Here is a 19,564-nt window from a genome sequence, read left to right as displayed (position 1 = left end):
CATAATTCCACCCAAAATGGAAATTACTAAACCAGATTTAAATGATCTTTTGTACTTTCGAAATAGGATGTCAGTATTACAAGGGTTACTATCGTTTTAATTTTGCCTCCTGTGGCTTGATAATTAACTAAATAAATGGAGTTCTTGAACCTGTCTTCAGGATTTCATCTAAATAAATTTCAGCATTAGAAAACTATCTTCATTTTACTTCTCTGAAGAACTTTAAGAGCTATTTTTTTCATTAGTATCATGTAATTCAGTTAATTTTAAGTTTGAACATAAAGTGGCTATTTCCTACTTCCCACCCAGAAAAGCATTTAATAGATATTCATTTTAGGCACTTAAAGGCAAACAAAATCTCTAATGTTTATGTTTTTCGTAAGATAAAAGACAAAATTATATTAAATGTCAGGTTAGAGAATTATATAAAGCAAAAATTATAAAATGAATAATGTTCTTTGCCTAACCATTTGAGTTAATCCTTAAATTGTGGTTTGTTTTCATTGATTTTTAGTTTAAATTATAGTTTTATAAATTACAACCTTTTAATAAAACTTTAAACTTGAAATCAAATTGTATTTAAATGTATACGGACTTCAGTTCTGTTTCTTATGTGGTAGTTTAGTGGCTTTCCTTCATGATGATACTGTTTGTGTAATTTTTTTTTTTCCCTAGGAGTGTGGGCTGTACTGTGGTGGAAATGCTAACTGAAAAGCCTCCTTGGGCAGAATTTGAAGCTATGGCTGCCATCTTTAAAATCGCCACTCAGCCAACAAACCCAAAGCTGCCACCTCATGTCTCAGACTATACTCGAGATTTCCTCAAAAGGATCTTTATAGAGGCCAAACTGAGACCTTCAGCTGATGAACTGTTAAGGCACATGTTTGTGCATTATCACTAGCAGCCAGTAACCTCTCCTGTGCCTCTACCCAGCTCCCATCAATTCATTCACCTTCTCTCTGACTGCACTTTTCTTTTTTTATAAAAAAGAGAGATGGGGAGAAAAAAAGACAAGAGGGAAAGTATTTCTCTTGATTCTTGGTTAAATTGTTTAATAATAATAGTAACCCAAAATTTTTATATTTAATCTTTTTTTTTTCCCTTACAAGAACTTGAAACTCTTTTTTTTTTTTTTAAATTTTTTATAATGTACTGATGTGGTTCAGAGAGATAAAGCACTTTAGTACATAGTTGCTCTTTTTAGTACAAACAAATCATTTAGAATACCTAAGGATTGTAGACTCTTTCCCCATGTCACTGACAAATTGGTGGTGATGGGGAGATATGGAAAACAAGGAGAAGAAAATGATGTATGATTTGTAGTTTTTAGTGATTAGTATTTAAAATAGATCCTCATTTGTGGGGTTGAGCCCTATACTTGAGTTTAGGGTAGGTACTCAACTTAAAGAATATAGGTTCCTTCTTGTATCTGTATTCTTTAGATCCTAACCTCTGTCTACCAAGCTTTTTGCTCAGTAGGAATCTTGATAGAAAATATGAATCTCTTAAGAGGTATGTTTATTTGTTAATCCTAACAAGTATAATAAGCAAATACACTATAATAGATCCATGTTACTGGAATCTATAAACCTTGAGGGATAACTTTCTGCTTAAAAAAAAAAAAGTATTTTAGTTTAAAGCAGATACGGGAAGTCAGTGAGCAAATCAAATTAAAAGGCAAAAAGAGATTGGTCTAATTCAATGTGTGGGCAGAATCTACATTTGTCAGTTAATAGAAATAATGAAAAGAAGACCTAAATATTGTTTAGCATATTTTAAACTGTGGTTTTTACTGGAGGGAGAAAGTCCCAAAATTAAGGGAAAAGAGAAATAAAATCATGTATACTATATCTTCTTATTTCTAGCTCCTGATTCCCCATAGATAACATTCTTTGGGAACTAAGAATTTAACTTGGGAGTATCCACATATTAAAGCTAGTGTCATGAGATAAAAACCTTGTTCTTGGGATCACAGAATACTAAAGCACCTCAAAAACTAGCTACTATGTAAAACAGTGGTTCTCAAGTGTTGGGTGGGGATAATTTTCCTTTGCATTTGGCAATGCCTGGAGATGATGTCTCTTGTGTCACAACTAGAAGAATGCTAATGGCATTGAGTAGTCTGAGGCCAGGGGTGCTGCTAGACAAACTACACTATACTAATACAGCATCCCCATCTTCCAGCAAAGAATTATCCTGCACAAGTGTTGACAGTGCTGAAGTTGAGAACCCTGATTCAAAAACCATCCCCAGTTATAAATTGAAAACAGCCATTTACAGAGCAGATTCCTTGCAAAAAGTGAATTTCAGAGAGAAAGTGATGCAATGCATAATAAGGGTTTTACAAGAGCAGATACCACTACTTCAAGTCAAGGGTGAACAATCTCAACAAACAAATAGCAATCCTTTCCTTACCAGCTGCGTATTATACCTAAATCAGTAACTTCCATTGTAGAAACAAAATTTAAACATGGAGCCTATTAAACTCCTCCATCTGTATATATTCTTCCCTCAAAAGTCAGTTCATTATTGTGGGAAAAGAAAAGCATATCGAAACAAAGTATCAACTACTTATAAAGGAAGTCCTGTAAGGAAGATTTAAAACTGCCAGGTATTTCTAATGTAATGTATCCACTATAAGAGCAAGGACATCCAGTGGAAAGAGGTAGCTAGGAAACTCCCACTATCTCTAATGGACTTGTTTGCGCTACTGAAAAATATGAATAATATCAGTAATTTGGCTACTTGCAATTTGTTACAGCATTGTAAAGCAAGTGCTGAGTACTTTATTTTTAAAGGTTAGAAAATGGTAGTCTTTCTGGAGGCCCAGAATGTGATGCCTTTCATAGGATTGATTCATAAGGGACTCTGGTATTTTTTTTTTTGCTGAAAGATATGCTCTTCTAGGGACTCTTTTAAAATGCTTTGTTCCTGAAGTTAGGTAGATCTTGGTTTCCTGTATCAAGGTCCTATCTGGCATTTTCTGTAGGAATATTTGAAATTCCAATTTCAAATTGGAATAGTCTGAGAAAAAGTCAAAACACAAAGCTTCTCCCATACCTTTATAATCAAAGGAAGCAGCTTACAAGGAAGAGTATGAATTAGAGGCCCCCTCCCCCTGGAAAATCAACTGCCAAATCTTGTGCTATAAACATAGTCTCCAAGGATGTGGATCTATTATAATTCCTTTGTCTTTTATGAGGGAAGGCATTTCTTCTGCTTGAGCGACATCATGATATCTGGACCAGTGGGCTTTTCCTTCATTCCTTTGTCTCGTGTGGTTTCAGTTTCCTTTTAGCTCATTTTTTGGTCTGCCAGGGTAAACCAGCAGTGCAGAATATGAGACAAATGCTCTTTAGAGAGAAATCTTGGGGTGCTGTGAAACCTAAAGCAAAATCATTTGCTTTTTTCAGTCTCTTTTTTTCTTCTCTAAATGCTGTGGAAGGTAAAATCACCTGAAAAGAAACTACTACTTAAGCCCTGCTGCAGAAGACCTTTGTTTTATAAGAAAAATATGGGAAAGTATTGTTCTTTATGTAAAGACTTAAAAATAGACTAATAGTTTACAGAATTATAAAATGTGATGTGAATTTATTTCAAACAAGTTGTAAAGGTACCAAAAACGACGATAAAAGTTAATATATATATAAACTACTAGAACAAAAAAGCTTGAAGTGGGATGAGGTATGAAAGAAAAGTAAATTTTAAAAAATTTTTGAAAGGAAACCCCTCTATTGGGGGCAGTTAAATATAACACTCCAATTTTTTGCTTTCTAATAATGCTATGGATCAACAAATGAAATTTGAAATTTTAAAAATGACTCTAAATGTATTCTGTTTTTTAAATGCACAACTGATTCTTCTATACTGTAATGTTTCTTTGTTGAGGCTGGAACGTGGCCAGACTGCTGACTTTGTGCCTTTAAAATGCATTCTGCTTTGATAGTGGCAGACTTTTTGGTGCTGGAGAAGATTCACTAGCAGTCTTATATGTGCTTTTCAGGAAATATCTTTCTACTTAGGCCTTGAGAGATTCAAAATGGCATGACTTAGGCTTGGACCAAATATAAGATCTTTTACATTGCAAACAAACTGTATTGAATAAAAGGGTTGAAAAATACCATAATGACTAATGGAAATTTTGATGGTTGGTAATTCCTTAAAATGTATTTAAAAGTATACAGACTTTGAAATTTTCAGTATGGCTATCTTGAAAATTTTTCAGTTTTTCTCTTTTACAAAACATGTTTCTAACTTGAGAATGGTTAAAGACGATTGCCTTAGTTCTCAAAGGCAGTCAACCTTATTATAATTTATGTAAGAGCTTGAGATGTTAGTACACAGACTGAAATGTAAAAGAAAAATTAAAACTTATTTCAGAATAAATCGAATTGGCTTTCACTTGAGAGAGCCTTTATCTTATTCCCAATAGAAAGTACATTAAAAAAAAGATGGAATGATTTCTTTCCAAGAGCCCTCTGCTACTTTAGCTCTTACTTATGTCAGGTCTGGTCTGTAGTACTTCTGAGATGGAGTTGTTAAAAGATACATGTAATCACTAAGAAGTCAAATCTGAATAGTTTATAGGGACACCAAGCTAGGGTGCAAAAGCCAAGATGTTTGTCAGATGCAGACTCTTTGAGCCACAGCAAAGCTTTGTGCCAGTGGTTTCATTTGAAGTCTAGAGACCAATAGCTTGATACAGGATCACCTGGTGTTAGTCAAGTATAGGAATCTATCAGTTTCTTTTAAAGGTGAATCTTTTTCACTTGTTTATTCAATAATTGTAGCTTATTATGGCAGGTACTAGATTAACTTAAGTAGGTCACAGTCTAGGAGGAAACACGGGCAAATATACTTACTTTATGGCATACCCTAACTCTGAAAGTTCAGCAGTGATGTTTTAAAATGTAATTGTTTTTTATGAAATGAGGGGAAAGCAATTTTAGGCAATCATTGGCTGTTATAAACTAAAATGCCATTAACAGGGATTAAAAGTATCCCCACAGTGGAGGGACCCTATAGGTCAGGTGTCCTCTGTCTCAGGACTCTCTCTTATATAAAAGCCCAGCCCCTACTCTATTCCACTGATGAGGGGTATATATTCCATAACAGTGAGGTTTTTTCCTGCTTTTTCTTTTAAAGGGAAAACAATTTTTTTTTCAATATAAATTGTTAAAATGCCCAAAACATTTGATAGAAGTTGAATTCTGTCAGCAGTGTTACATATACTAGGATTGGGACAGTTTCTTAAGACCTTATTGTTTTATATTAAGTTTGTCCTTTTTACAAATGTAATGCTCATATTTATTTGGATTTTAAGATTGTTAATGAAAAGCAATTTAATTGTTCATTTTTTGGTAGTGCCTTTTTCTCTGTATGCCTTAATTTTATTTTATATTAATAATAACTCAAGTTACCCACCGAAATGAAGGTTTTTTCCAAATCAGTAGGCTTCAAGAATTCATTTGGCCTTAGGACTGTGTATTGGCCCGTAAACCTTTCTTAATGCCTGCTTCCCCCTCCTACTCTTTTCTACCTCTTTTTATTTTACATACATATATGTATGTATGTTAGAGGAGAAACATTAGCATTAGTCTGTGATAGACACACTGCAGTCTCCACTAGACGTGAATGCCTACAATAAGGATAGAAAGAGGTATTCTAATTCTAAAGAGACGTAGCAAATTGTTTTCCATTTTGGTAACTTGACTTTCAATCGCATTGGCACTGTCCAAATTCTTTGTATATCATGGTTCAGTTATGATTTTCATAGCAGAGCTAGAATGGTTAATTTTGCCCTAAAGAGGTCACTTACATGGTTTACAAATGTTAAGGCAATGAGACTTAGGGCAATGTGCAAGGAATCCAGGGATGGCAGTTCTGATCCTTCCTTTTTAACTAATATTTTGACTAAAACTCTAGCTTTTCTGTGAAGAGAGAGAGAGAGAGAGAGAGAGAGAGTGTGTGTGTGTGTGTGTGTGTATGTTTGTATGTGTTTGGGAGTTGGGGCAGGGGTGGGAAGGAAGGAAAGATATGAATGTTCAATTAGATTAGTCTCTGTTCTTAGAACAACTGAAATGTGTATGACCTACTGATGATGGATGAGTGTAATCGTCTTCAGGTAGGAATGCCAGCACATTTTCCACAGTAGCTAGAATAGGTGTTTAATAAAGGTATTTATTGTAAATTGCCAAGCTCTTGGTTGGTAAAAGTAGATTAAAATTGAATTTGTATGTGTTTATAATAGTGAGCTTATATATAATTCCAAAATAGAAAATAATTGATTTTGCATAGTTCTTCATGAGCTCTTTGGAATAGAAATTCTTCTAGACATTATGAAAACAAGCTTCCTTAGCTTACCAAGTGTTCAAAAGGAAATTGTCTTATACCTCTTTTTGGTTGGCTAGGGAAGGCATGCTGTGAAGCCACTGTTCCTACTTCATAGTTGTCTTTAGCTTTGCTTTGACTTCTGCCACAGTCTGGACAGGATGCCAAAATAGGTGTGGGAAGTATCAGGGCCAACCATCTCTCTGTACTCACCTTTCAGTGCTGTAGATGGTGGTGAGCTTTCAGGGGAGTGTAGAGAATCTTCTCTGGGTGATAGTGAGAGCAGACATGGTTCAGTTTCAGAAAGTTGAGGGAGGAGTCATAGCTAGAGTAAAGAAAAGAAAATTTTATTTGTTGATTGTATACAGTCTCATGTAATTCTTCATATTTTTCATAAGTATACATTTTAATTGATAGTAATGATATTTTTTGTTAATAATAGCAAAGGCATTGAGTCAGTGAGTGTTATTCCCTATGTCTGATGATTCATTGTTTGTATTCACAATCTGTATTATCAGAATCACTTTAAACCAAAGCTTTTTTATTCCCTGCACACATAGCCAAAAGATTATCACTGTTACTTCTGCCCACCTGTAAGCTAATAATATAAACATGATAAAGCAGGTACTTGTAGAATTTGTATCTCGGTCTACTCTTAAAGTAAAAAGACAGGTGCTCAGTGTTTGCATTTAGACATACAGAACATACTTCAACTATTACAGAACTACATAAACATTACAGACTTGAGCTTGTACATGTGCCAATCTTACTGTCATTTGACCATAGATGCATATACATATACATTGACATATGATGCTTCAGGTTGGTGGCATACTTTCTTCCTAGTGTCTTAACATTTATGAACTTGTGTTTGACTTGAGGGGCATTTTAGGAAAGCTGTGAAGAAAAGTAGGTTATGAACTGAAGTCTGCTCTGTGCCATAGACATTTTGGAAGGTAAGGAAGAGCCTGCTCTCCAGTATACATGCAGAATTTGTCCCCAGATAAGGATTTCTGAGTCCCTTCATGCCAGTTAAGAATGGTGAAGTTTGTGACTATACTGAAAAGTACTTTTGTGTTCATTTATTTATATATATTAAGAACTTAAAAACACAAACGTAATTAGTTGTGATTTTAGCATAAGCGTTACGTGGAGGGGAGAGAGAAATAACAGAGTCACATCTTACGCTCTATTAGATACTTAGGCTCCAAAATGAATTTGACATATTCTCATTTTTCCAAAGACTTTTTTTTACCTGGAATAAGAAGAGAGGACTAGTGAAAACATTTGAGTTGAAAAGGCTTATGGGCAAAGGAAAGTGGGCCAAACCCTTGCAATATACCCTGAGTGCAAATACAGTGTCTACGGATAAGAATACTTCTTTAAAAACAAACATTTATTTGTAATACAGTTTTAATTAGTAAGTAAAAGGTTTACATTTTTTCTATTGCTGTTGGTTTTAAAATTTGCTACCCTGTATTCTGAAATATTATAAGAGTTAATACCAAAAATACTTTTAATGTCTGACATCTCTTACATTTCACATGGTTCTTTTTATTCAGATATCATTGTAAATAAAAGTAAACTTGGATAAATTTGAGAATAAACTTTTAATTGTTGCAAACTATGATTATCAATTTGTAAATTTACCCTTTGACCTAATGTACATTTTTTAATGTAGTCATTAAATTGTCTATATTTAATCTATTAGTTTCTCTCTGTAAACGTTTTTAATCTCAGTTGAATGCTGGGCAGTTTATAATTATGTACAAAGATGTTTTTTTCCTATCAAAGTTGACTTTTGCACATTTTTGGAAATGTTTAATTTGTACACTGATTTACTACTCTGACCAATAATTGTTGATGGGTGTATGAGTATCATGAATGCGTGCATTGAACTACTGTCTGTGTCTTTATGTTTTAACTTCTTTCAAGAAGTAGCCATCAGTAACTGCACTGCTATTACTGACTTAAATGGACCTTCTTGCTTTTACAAAGTATACTTATCTACAAAGTATACTTATTCTATCTTTGTTGAAGAACTCAGGAGTTCAACATCACTTTCTGATTTTATATGTCTTCTAAAATCCATGACTGAGTTGAAAGTATGCTTGTAACTGCGTATCAGGGGATGTGTGTGTAGAGGTGTCTTTGTCTGTCTGTAGGCACATGTATATATCCCAGTAATTTCTTATTTTCATTTCATTTCTACATTTTTATGAGCTTGTTTTATAAGGGTACTGTTTAGTTAGAATAATTAAATATATATAAAAGCTTTCTGAGAGATTATTTACTATATGAATATATTTTCAGCTGGCTGATCAAAAATATTTTTTTAATTTTGTTTTTAACCATTTAAAGTGTATTTGTATTTCCAGAATTGGATGCAAATTTACTTAGATATCGATTAAAATACTCCTGCAAAGAAGGGCATTGAATTCTCTTTTGAGAATTCTGTGAAATACAAATGAAGAGGAAAAAATAGGTTTTAAAGCAGTAACAACACACTGTCCATTAAAATGGCCTTTGAATTCTCAAAGCTATGAAGAAATGTGAGAAACTAAATTGTCTTGAAGAGATGTCAAGATTTTTTCTATCTCCCAATTGCTGTTGGCCTGTCCTGTTGTTTTTGAATATTTCCTATATTCTACCCTAAAGATTTCAACTTTTGGTTTTTCTCTTACTGGGTAAAGTCAGATTGCATTTATAAAACAGTGCATTGACATATTGTGGTCCTCTGTAATTGACTATAAATTGGTTTAGAAATATTCGAACATACATTGTGTCTTTAGACTGTACTGTGTATTTTAAGTAACTGGCAGCAAAAGAATTGGAAGTTAAATTTCCAATCTGACAATGTTATTGTACTTAAGAGTTTTTAATATGCGGTACCATGTAAAAATTACTTGTATTAGGAATAAAGTCCACTGTTGAAGTTGAATGTCAGTCACTAAGTGTATTATGTTACAAGGAGCCGGTATGATTAGAAAAACCTATCAGAAGCCAGATACAGTGTGGTATGTGCCACATTTCATGCACATTTTGACTTTATGTTGTTCATTCAAAATTGTGCTTGTAAAAATGTATAAAATTTCTGAGTTTTACAATTTTTTGTACTTATTTTTTCTTGCTGGTAAATAGCTTTTTAAAAAAATCTAATGTGAAAGAAACCATGTTTATATTTTGTTAGTGATCAATGACTTTGTTTATATGGAAATTTGTATATTGTTGGCTCACATCTTTGTTTAGATTTATCATGCATGAAGGCCTGCAATAATTAGCACAATGAAAATTGCTTTTTCTTACATGTTCATTTTTTGAAAGATTGTGGTGCAAAGGCTTACTCTGAGTAACCTTCTGGACTTTGGAATGAATATAAATGAATGGCACTTTGAGTGTTAATAAAGCTGATATTTATTTCCACTGTGATTGATTTGTCCAGATCTGTTCTTGGACTCAGTTTTCCCTCCTTTACTTGAGTTGATTACTTTCTAGGAGACCAAGCACAGACCTGGAAAACAGTGCAACTAAATCTTTCCAGGATATGTCTGTAATCCTATCCAGCATGTTCTGGCATGTCTTTTAATGGACACACTTCAGTTACCCAAATCAGAAATTAACACTAATCAAAAAACAAAGCCTACCATCAGAGTGTAGGAATGGATGCTCCCACAGTATTAGAGATCATTTAAATTAATACCTTCATATAAAGGGTAACTTAGTGATGCAAGTCAAAAGTCTCAATCTTGTGTATCCTCTCACCCTGCAGTTCCCTGAGAATTTCCTATGGAAATGCTTGCAAATGTGATATGATTTATCTATAAAAGCCCAAACTTGATGTTCTGTATGTCCCAACAATAGGGGCTATTTTAACCAAGTATCACAAAGTGGGTGGCTTGTAACAAATTTATTGTCTGTGATCTGGAGGCTAAAAGTCTGGCTGGAATCAAGGTGTCAATAGGAGCATGCTCCCTTTGAAATGTGTAAGGGAATCCTTACTTGCCTCTTCTAGCTTCTAGTAGCTCCAAGCACTCCTTGGCTTATAGCAACATAGGTGGTATCTTCATATGGTGGTGTCCCTCTGTGTGTGTTTCCCTTTCTTATAAGGACACCAGTCATATCGGATTAGTGCCCACCCTGATGCCCTTATTTTAACTTGATTACCTCTGTAAAGACCCTGCTTCCATATAAGGTCACATTCTGAGGTACTGGAGATTAAGACTTCAAAATATTTTTTTTGGGGGGGGGTGTGGAACAAACCCATTACAGTCTTGCCCTGTGGCCCCTAAAAATTCACATCCTTCCCACATGCAAAATACATCCAGCCAATCCAACATCCCTGCAAGGTCTTCATCCTTCTAGCATCACCTCTAAGGCCAATAATTCATCTACACATCACCAACTCAAAATCCATCATTTAAGTCATCAAATCAGTTATAGGAAAGACCTGGGGTAAGATTTATGCTGGAGCAAGGTTCTTCTCCATCTGGGAACCTCTGAAACCAAACTAGTGATCTGCCTCTAGAGCACAATGGTGGGACAGGCAGAGGATGGACATTTCCATTCCAGAAGGGAGAGATCAGAAGGAAAAAGGGGACATGGGTCCCAAGTAAGCTGGGCAAGTTCCACTAGATTTTGACACTTGAGAATGATCTTCACAATTTCCATGCTCTGTTCTGAGGAGCCCACTGGGGTGGTGACATGCCCCCTCACAACCAAGGAGGTGGCCCAAAGACTTAGCAGACCTGCATCCTGGGCCTGTCCTTTCTGGGGGTCCTCTGAGCTGCCCTCAAATCATTCTTCCCTCTTTTTTTTTTAAGACTTTATTTATTCATGAGAGACAGAGAGAGGCAAAGACACAGGCAGAGGGAGAAGCAGGCTCCACGGAGGGAGCCCAATGTGGGACTCAATCCCGGGACTCCAGGATCAGCCCTGGGCTGAAGGCAGGCGCTAAACTGCTGAGCCACCCAGGGATCCCCTCATTCTTCCCTCTTCTTGAAGGATAACATGTCTGCAGCTGAAGATTTCCTGCCTGCAGTATTGACTCATCCCATTTCTTTCCCCTTCCATGCCATCAGAGTTTCTGCTGAGATAGTTTACTGGATCCACAAATCATAAACCTAATGTCTTTTAGCAGATGGTTGTCTAGCCACAGCCTTTGTGTTTTCTCTAGAGCATATTTTCTCATTATTTGAGAGATTGATAGGCTGAGAATTTTAGAAATCTTCAAATTCTAGTTCCTTCTTAATTCTTTCAATTTACCCTTTCACATTTTACTCTTTGCAGGCCACACCTTCAATCTTTGTTAAATATCCAACCTCATTGCTTCTAAATTCTACTTTCCACCCAAAAGAACACAATGCAGCCAAGTTCTCTGCCACTTTATGACAAGGATGAACTTTCCTGTAGTTTTTTTTTTTTTTTAATTTATTTATTTATGATGGTCACAGAGAGAGAGAGAGAGAGAGGCAGAGACACAGGCAGAGGGAGAAGCAGGCTCCATGCACCGGGAGCCCGACGTGGGATTCGATCCCGGGTCTCCAGGATCGCGCCCTGGGCCAAAGGCAGGCGCCAAACCGCTGCGCCACCCAGGGATCCCTGTAGTTTTTTTTTTTTAAAGACTTTATTTATTCATGAGAGACAGAGAGAGGCAGAGACACAGGCAGAGGGAGAAACAGGCTCCATGCAGGGAGCCTGATGCAGGACTTGATCTTGGGTCTCCAGTATCATGCCCTGGGCTGAAGGCAGGTGCGAAACCGCTGAGCCACCCAGGCATCGCTTTCCTGTAGTTTCTAATTCATCTTCCTCATTTCCCTCTGAACCTCACCAGAATCACATTTAATGTCTGTGCCTCTATCAATAGGCAATCTATACTTTTCCTGCATCTCAAAATTCCCCCACCTATCCGTTACCCAAGTCTAAAGTCACTCCCACATTTTTATTTAGAAATATTTAAAATTGAAGTATAATTGACAAAATATGTTAGTTTCAGATGTACAGCATAGTGATTCAACAATTCTTTACAACATGTTCACCGTGATAAGTGTAGTTACCGGCAGATAGCAGAGTTACTACAGTGTCATTGACTATATTCCCTACTGACTTTTCATCCCTGGGACTTATTTTATAACTGGAAATTTGTACTTCTTAATCCACTTCACCCATGTTGCTCATCCCTAACCCAACTCTGCTCTCAAAACCACTAGTTTGTTCTCTGTATTTGAGTCCATTTCTGTTTTTGTTGGTTCATTTGGTTTTTGGATTCTGCATATAGGTAAAATCGTAAGGGGTTTGTCTTTTTCTGTCTGATTTCTTTCATTTAGCACCCCGTAGGTGACATATTTGGTATTGGTTATAGCAGCACCTCACTTCCTGTGCCAAATCTGTATTAGGGTTCTCCGGAGAGGCAAAACTTTTGTGCTGCAGAATTCTTTTTCCCTTGGGAAACCCCTCTGGGGTCTTCAGCTCAATGGATGTGGCTCACCCACATTATTGAAAATATTCTGCTTTACTTAAAGTCTACTGGTGGTAAATGTTAATTATATCTAAAAAAAAAAAAACAAAACCAAAACCAAAATCCTTTAATAGCAACATCTAGCCAGATTGACACACAAAATGAACCATCACAAGGTTTGAGAAAATAAATTAGTATATCCATACAATGGAACTCTTCACCATGTAGTACTGACAGCAAATTACATCAGATGTATAGTATGATCCCACTTTTTGCTTAAAAATAGTTAGAAAAAAAGATCAGAAGGATATATATGTCATTCAAGTGTTGGAGTCCTGAGTGGTTATTATTTTTGCTTATATGTAATTTTTAAACTTTTTTATTTTTTAAAAACTTATTTATTTATTCATGAGACACACAGAGAGAGGCAGAGACATAGAGAGATAAGCAGGTTCCCTGCAGGGAGCCTGATGCGGGACTAGATCCCCGGACCTGGGATCACACCCTGAGCCAAAGGCAGAGGCTCAACTGCTGAGCCACCCAGGTGTCCCGAATTTTTAAACTTTTATGATAAATGTGGATGTTTTTGCCTACTACAAAGTATTTCCCCCTGCTTTATTGAAATAAAATTAACATATTACGTTGTGTAAGCTTGAGGTATACAATCTGTTGAACTGATACACATATATTACATGATTACCACCATAGCATTATCCATCATAGCACATGATTTTCATTTTTTTTTTGTGGTGAGAACATTATGATCTACCATCTGCGTGACTTTCAAGCATACAACACAGTATTATCAAGTATAGTCACTATCCTATAGATTAACTGGAAATGTTATTCCTTGACCAACAATTCCCTATTTCCTCCACCCCTCCCTCAGCCCCAGGTAACCACCACTCTATTTTCTGTTTCTAAGAGTTCCGATATTTTTCAGGTTTCACTTATAAGTGATATCATATAGCATTTGTCTTTCTCCAACTGCCCTCACAGTCCATCCATGTTTTTGCAAATGTCAGGATCTTCCTCTTTCTCACAGCTATTTCACATTTAACCTATTCATACATTGACAGACACTTAGGATATTTTCATATCTTGGCTATAGTGAATAATGCTGCAATAAACATGGAAGTGCAGATATTTCTTTGGGATGGTTTTCATTTCCTTAGGACATACTCAGAAGTGAAATTGCTGGATCATATATGGTAGTTGTGTTAATTTTTTGAGGAATCTCCATACTGTTTTCCATACTAGCTGCACCAATATATGTTCCCACCAACAGTACACCAGTATTCCCTTTTCTCCACAATCTTGCCAACATCTGTTGTATCTTATAGCCATTCTAACAGGTACGGAGTGATAGTTCCCTGGGGTTTTGATTTGCATTTCCTTGATGATTAGTAATGTTGAGCATCTTTTCATGTGTCAGTTGACCATTTGTCTTCTTTGGAAAAAAAATATTCAGTTCTTCTGCCCATTTTTAATTGGATTATTCTTATGCTATTGAGTTTTTAAAATCTATTTGGGGATATTAACCCCTTATCAGATATATAGTTTGAAAATATTTCCTCTCATTTCATAAGTTCCCTTTTTATTTCTTTTGCTATGCAGAAACTTTTTAGTTTATTGTAGTCCCATTTATTTATTTTTGCCTTTGTTGCTTGTGCTTTTGGTATCACATCCAAAAAATTGTTGCCAAATGTCGACGAGTTTTTCCATGTCTTTTTTTTTTTTTTTTAGTTTTATATGGTTTCAGATCTTACATTTAAGTCTTTAACCCATTTAGAGTTTTTTTGTGAGTAGTGTAATATAGGGGTCCGATTTCATTCTTCTGCATGTGATTATCCAGTTTCTCCAAAACCATTTATTGGAGGGGTTATGCTTTCCCCACAGAGTATTCTTGTCAAATACTAGTTCACAAAATATTTTTTTAATTATGAAAATGTTAGATTAGCCATCCTTCCTCATAACCTCCTTCACTAAAATGAGCAGATGTGGCAGCTTAAAAAGGTCCTATGTTTAACCCAGTATTTCCACTTCTCAGAACTTGTCTTGGGAAAATAACCCAAGGTATAGTTAAAGGTTTATATTTGATGATATTCATCACAGAACTATTTATATAATTGGATAAATTATAATTATTCCAATGCCCCCAAATTAGTGTTTGGCTAGTAAGTCATGATATTGTGATACCATCAAAAATTAAAGTCGTTAAACATTCATTCTAACCAAGGGTGAAAAAAGCTAAAGTTAGGAGGATGTAAAATCATATGTCCAAGTAATATTTTCATGGTGTACAAACACCTATTCACAGAAAAAAAAGCCTGGAAGAATATAAACCAAAACCTAAATAGCTAGGGGTGGCATTGTGATTTAAATAGCCTCCACAATGCTTTTCTCTGTTTTCCAAGATTTTTACATGGCATGTAGTACTTTAATCAGATGGAAACAAGCAAAGTGAAAGTCCAGTTTTAAAGGTACGGTTTCTCCACTTCTTGAGTGAAATTCATTTAGAGCAGGAACCAAAAAAAAACCCCATCAATTTACTGAAAGCCATTTAGCTGAGAACTGATCTCTACACTGCAAACTCTGTGGCTGAATCTGTCTTCAATTTGCTCAGCTGATCAGCAGCATCTAATACAGCTGACCACTTCCTCTACCTTGAAATGCCATGAAATAGAAGCAGGACTTCCAGGTCTCTTCATTTCCTTCTCTCACTGACTGTTGGACTGGTGTTGCCCCAGTTTCCTACCTTCCAGCCTCTGCACTGTGAAGCGTTCCCCAGACTTTTCTTTACCTACATCCATTCCCTAGGCAGCCTCCACCAGTACTATAGCTTCAGTACCACAGATATGTTGACAACTCCCAAACTTATATTTCTAGGTCCCTGAACTTCAGACTTCTATCCAACTGCCATCTTGACATTTTTTTAAAAAAAGATTTTATTTATTTACTCATGAGAGACACAGAGAAAGAGGCAGAGACACAGGCAGAGGGAGAAAAAAGCTCCCTATGGGGAGCCCAATGCAGGACTCGATCTCAGGACCCCAGGATCACACCCTGAGGCTAAGGCAGATGCTCAACCACTAAGTCACCCAGGTGGCCCCCGTCTTGACATTTTATTTGGAGGCAGAACCTGTAAGGAAGTGATAAAATTTTAATGAAGTCACAAGGGTGGGACCCTAATCTGGAAAGGCTGGTGTCCTTATGTGAAAAGGAAGAGACACCAGAGTTCTTGTGAGTAGTGTAATATAGGGGTCCGATTTCATTCTTCTGCATGTGGTTATCCAGTTTCTTCAAAAACATTTATTGGAGGGGTTATGCTTCCCTTATCCCTACAGTGAAGACACACAAGAAAGCAAGAAGGTGGTAATCTGCAATACAGGAAGAGAGCAGGACTTAGATCTGGGACTTCCATCCTCCAGAATTATAGGAAAATAAATTTCTGTTGTTTGTCATACAGTCTGTGGCATTTTATTCTGGGACTTGGTAGACTAATGCAGCCACTCCTGTTCAGTATGTCCCAAACCACCCTTCAAACCTGTGCCTTCTTTAAGGTACATCATTTTTTCAGTTGCCGAAGCCAAAAATCTTAGTTATCCTTTACTCCTCTTTCTCACTTTCCAAACCCAGTCAGCAATTCCCACTCTATCTTCAAAATACATTCAGGCTGGAACCACCGTTCATCACCTTTATCCCTACCACCCTCATAAAGCCAGCCTTTCTCCACTAGAGATCTGCCATCGCTGCCCTTGACCTTGTAGAGGCTATCCTTGACACAGCAGCTAGTGTGGACTTTTTAATAGTGAATCAGATTTTCTCTGCTCAAAAGTCTCCAGCAGTCTTCTAATTTTGTAATAAAACCCAAAGTTTTCTGCATGGCCTACAAGGCTCTACATCAGTGGTTCTCAAACCTGGCCATCGGTATCTAGTGGAGGTCAAGGCTGTTGTGCCTCTAGAGTTTTGGGGTAGGGCTGGAAACACTTTGCTTTTGTGCCTCTCTCCTCAGTTTGAACGTTTCTCTTCCATGTTGATGCAACCAGGGAGGGGACCCCACTTTGAGAACCACCAACCTGCATGCTTGGTGCTGGGTACTAGGTCTCCTCCCCTGCTCCTCGCAGCCACATGCTCCCTCTGCGTTTTTGGTGCTAGGTACTAGGTGCTGGGCGCTGGGTCTCCTCCCCTGCTCTTCCAAGCCACATGCTCCCTCTGCACGCACGGTGCTGGGTGCTGGGTGCTGGTGCTGGGCACTGGGTCTCCTCCCCTGCTCCTCGCAGCCACATGCTCCCTCTGCGTTTTTGGTGCTAGGTACTAGGTGCTGGGCGCTGGGTCTCCTCCCCTGCTCTTCCAAGCCACATGCTCCCTCTGCACGCACGATGCTGGGTGCTGGGTGCTGGGCACTGGGTCTCCTCCCCTGCTCCTCGCAGCCACAAGCCCCCTCAGCTTCTTCCCATCAGACGCCAAGCCCGTGTGGCCCAGTCCTAGGCACACACAGCTCCTCCCTGGGGATGTACGGAGGACCCTGGCTCCCTTTACCAGAACCTCTGCTTGAATCACGCCACCTGAGAGGCCCTCCGGGGGCACTCTACCTAGAACGGCCCTGCCACTCTGCGCCCGCTTATTTCTTCTTGGAGCCCCTAACGCTGCAACTGTTTATCGCCTCCATCTCTCTCAGAACTCAAGTTCCAGGAGGCCGGGGGCTCTACTTTGCTCACTGTCCTGCCCCAGCAGCTAAAGACAGTACCTGCACGCTCATACTGATGCTCAATAAAGATTTCGACGACCAGAGGAAAGGACGGGTGGGGGGAAAGGGCCAGAAGCCGACCGACCACTCGGCTCGCTCGCGCTCCCCCGGATCCCGAGCCCGGAGGCGGGACTTCCTGTGCGCCTGCCGAAAGCGCTTCCGGTGTGAAGCGGAAGTGCCCTGAGAGCGGCGGCGGCGAAGACCCGGCGGCGCGGGCTGCGTGCCGCTACCGCTGCCATGGGCAAGAGAGACCGCGGTGAGACGTGGTGCGGGCGCGGTGGGGGCCGTCCCCGTCGGCCGGTGCCGCGGGGCGGGGCGATCCTTGACCCCCGGGCCGCCCGCGGTCGGGGCCGGGTGGGGGAGGCCTTGCAGCGGGAGGACACCCGCGGCACGCAGCGGGCGTCGGCGGAGTCTGGTTGCTGCCGTGCCCCCTGGAAATGCTGCCAGGTGTCTGTTGGGCTCACTTCTGTGTCCGTATCTGCAGATAAGAAGAAGGCCAAGAAGCGGCACTACGAGGATGAAGAAGAAGACGAAGACGACGTCCCCGGGAACGACTCTCAGGAGGCCGTGCCCTCGGCGGCCGGGAAGCAGGTGGATGAGTCCGGCACCAAAGTGGATGAATACGGAGCCAAGGACTACAGGCTGCAGATGCCCCTGAAGGACGACCACACCTCGAGGCCTCTCTGGGTGGTGAGCATGCCTCGGCGAGGGCAGGACTGAGAGCCTGTGGGCCCAGAACAAATGCGGGCACTGCTCTGCAGAGCTGCCTGGGAGAGAGTTTCTCGCATACTGTGCGGGAAGCCCACGGTAGGAATGAGCAGGTGGGGCAGCAGGCGCTGGCTGGACTTGGGCTCGTTCATCTCCAGCCACTCCTCTTACTCCTCTTCCTTCCACTTACACCGCATGCGTGGAAATACTTTCTTATTTACCAGATAAATGCCGTTTATTATGTGATTTTTTTAATTCCCCACTTAGAAAATTAATAGAAACTTTGTATTTGCCAGGTACCACTCTTCTGCTCAACTTGAAGTAATTAGTACTCTACGTTCTTTTGAAACCTGGCCAAAAGGTACATTGAGGAGAGTCGATCTGGTGGGCTCTCCCTGCGAAGAAAACTAGGAAGCAGCTCCTGACTTTGGAAACCTGTTCTAGTCTCTGCATTTCTTGTTTCTGGTTAAAGTAACAGGTTTCACAGTCGGCTGAAGGAGTGCTTACACAAACATCCCTGGTGTTTAAGATCACTTTTGGGAAAAACAACAACAACAAAAAAAATCACTTTTGGGGCAGCTTGTCCTTTCTGAATAGTGCTCTGGGAAAGAGTCTGATAGTCTCTAGAACTCATTGATTTCTTTGCCTCTTGTGTCTATTTGGTGTTTCTTAGGCTCCTGATGGCCACATCTTCTTGGAAGCCTTCTCTCCAGTTTACAAATATGCTCAAGACTTCCTGGTGGCGATTGCAGAACCAGTGTGCCGACCAACCCATGTGCATGAATACAAATTAACGGCCTACTCCCTGTATGCAGCTGTCAGTGTTGGGTTGCAAACTAGTGACATCACCGAGTACCTCAGGAAGCTCAGCAAGACAGGTGTCCCTGATGGAATTATTCAGTTTATTAAGGCAAGTGGGGGCTAAGGCCAGCTCTTTTGCCTTCCTTGTTAATACAGTAATAGTGGGGACAGATGCTACACGTTGTCGGCCTATGGCAGGTGTGAAAATGCCATGTGGTCAGTACACCTAACTGATTACCCCAGCTGCTCCTCTTCTGGATCCTGCTTGGTATGCTTGCTGAGGCCACCCTTCCCATGAGCTGCTCCAATACAGTGGATACTAACACACTTGGGATACTAATTCAGCCCTTCTGGCCAGGACTATTTGGGAATGCAACCAAAAGTGGATGGCGTTTTGGACTGAATTGTGTCCCCTCCAAAATTCAGATGCTGAAGCTGTGACCCCTGACACAACTGTATTTGGAATGAGGACGTAATTAAGGTTAGATGAGGTCATAAGAGTGGGGCCCTGATCCAGTAGG

The 19,564-nt window shown here is 39.1% G+C and overlaps 2 protein-coding genes across 3 annotated transcripts in view; both read left to right on the top strand.

Annotated features, from left to right (window-relative positions):
* Positions 1–9,759, top strand: part of MAP3K2 (mitogen-activated protein kinase kinase kinase 2) — a 96,577-nt gene extending 86,818 nt beyond the window's left edge. Inside the window, 1 exon segment of the mRNA XM_055316050.1 lies at positions 676–9,759. Within this exon segment, the coding sequence (XP_055172025.1) occupies positions 676–901 (226 nt within the window). The 3' untranslated portion in view covers positions 902–9,759.
* A 7,950-nt stretch (positions 9,760–17,709) lies between these two features.
* Positions 17,710–19,564, top strand: part of ERCC3 (ERCC excision repair 3, TFIIH core complex helicase subunit) — a 32,207-nt gene continuing 30,352 nt past the window's right edge. For both annotated transcript variants that reach the window (XM_055316248.1, XM_055316247.1), the window contains exons 1-3: positions 17,710–17,790; positions 18,019–18,224; positions 18,916–19,152. In XM_055316248.1, the coding sequence (XP_055172223.1) occupies positions 17,772–17,790; positions 18,019–18,224; positions 18,916–19,152 (462 nt within the window). In that variant the 5' untranslated portion in view covers positions 17,710–17,771. The remainder of the gene's footprint in view (positions 17,791–18,018; positions 18,225–18,915; positions 19,153–19,564) is intronic.

The sequence above is a fragment of the Nyctereutes procyonoides genome, unplaced genomic scaffold, assembly GCF_905146905.1.
Source record: "Nyctereutes procyonoides isolate TBG_1078 unplaced genomic scaffold, NYPRO_anot_genome, whole genome shotgun sequence".
Taxonomy (NCBI): domain Eukaryota; kingdom Metazoa; phylum Chordata; class Mammalia; order Carnivora; family Canidae; genus Nyctereutes; species Nyctereutes procyonoides.
The sequence above is the reverse complement of the archived record's forward strand: the minus strand, read 5'-3'. Positions and strand labels throughout refer to the sequence as shown.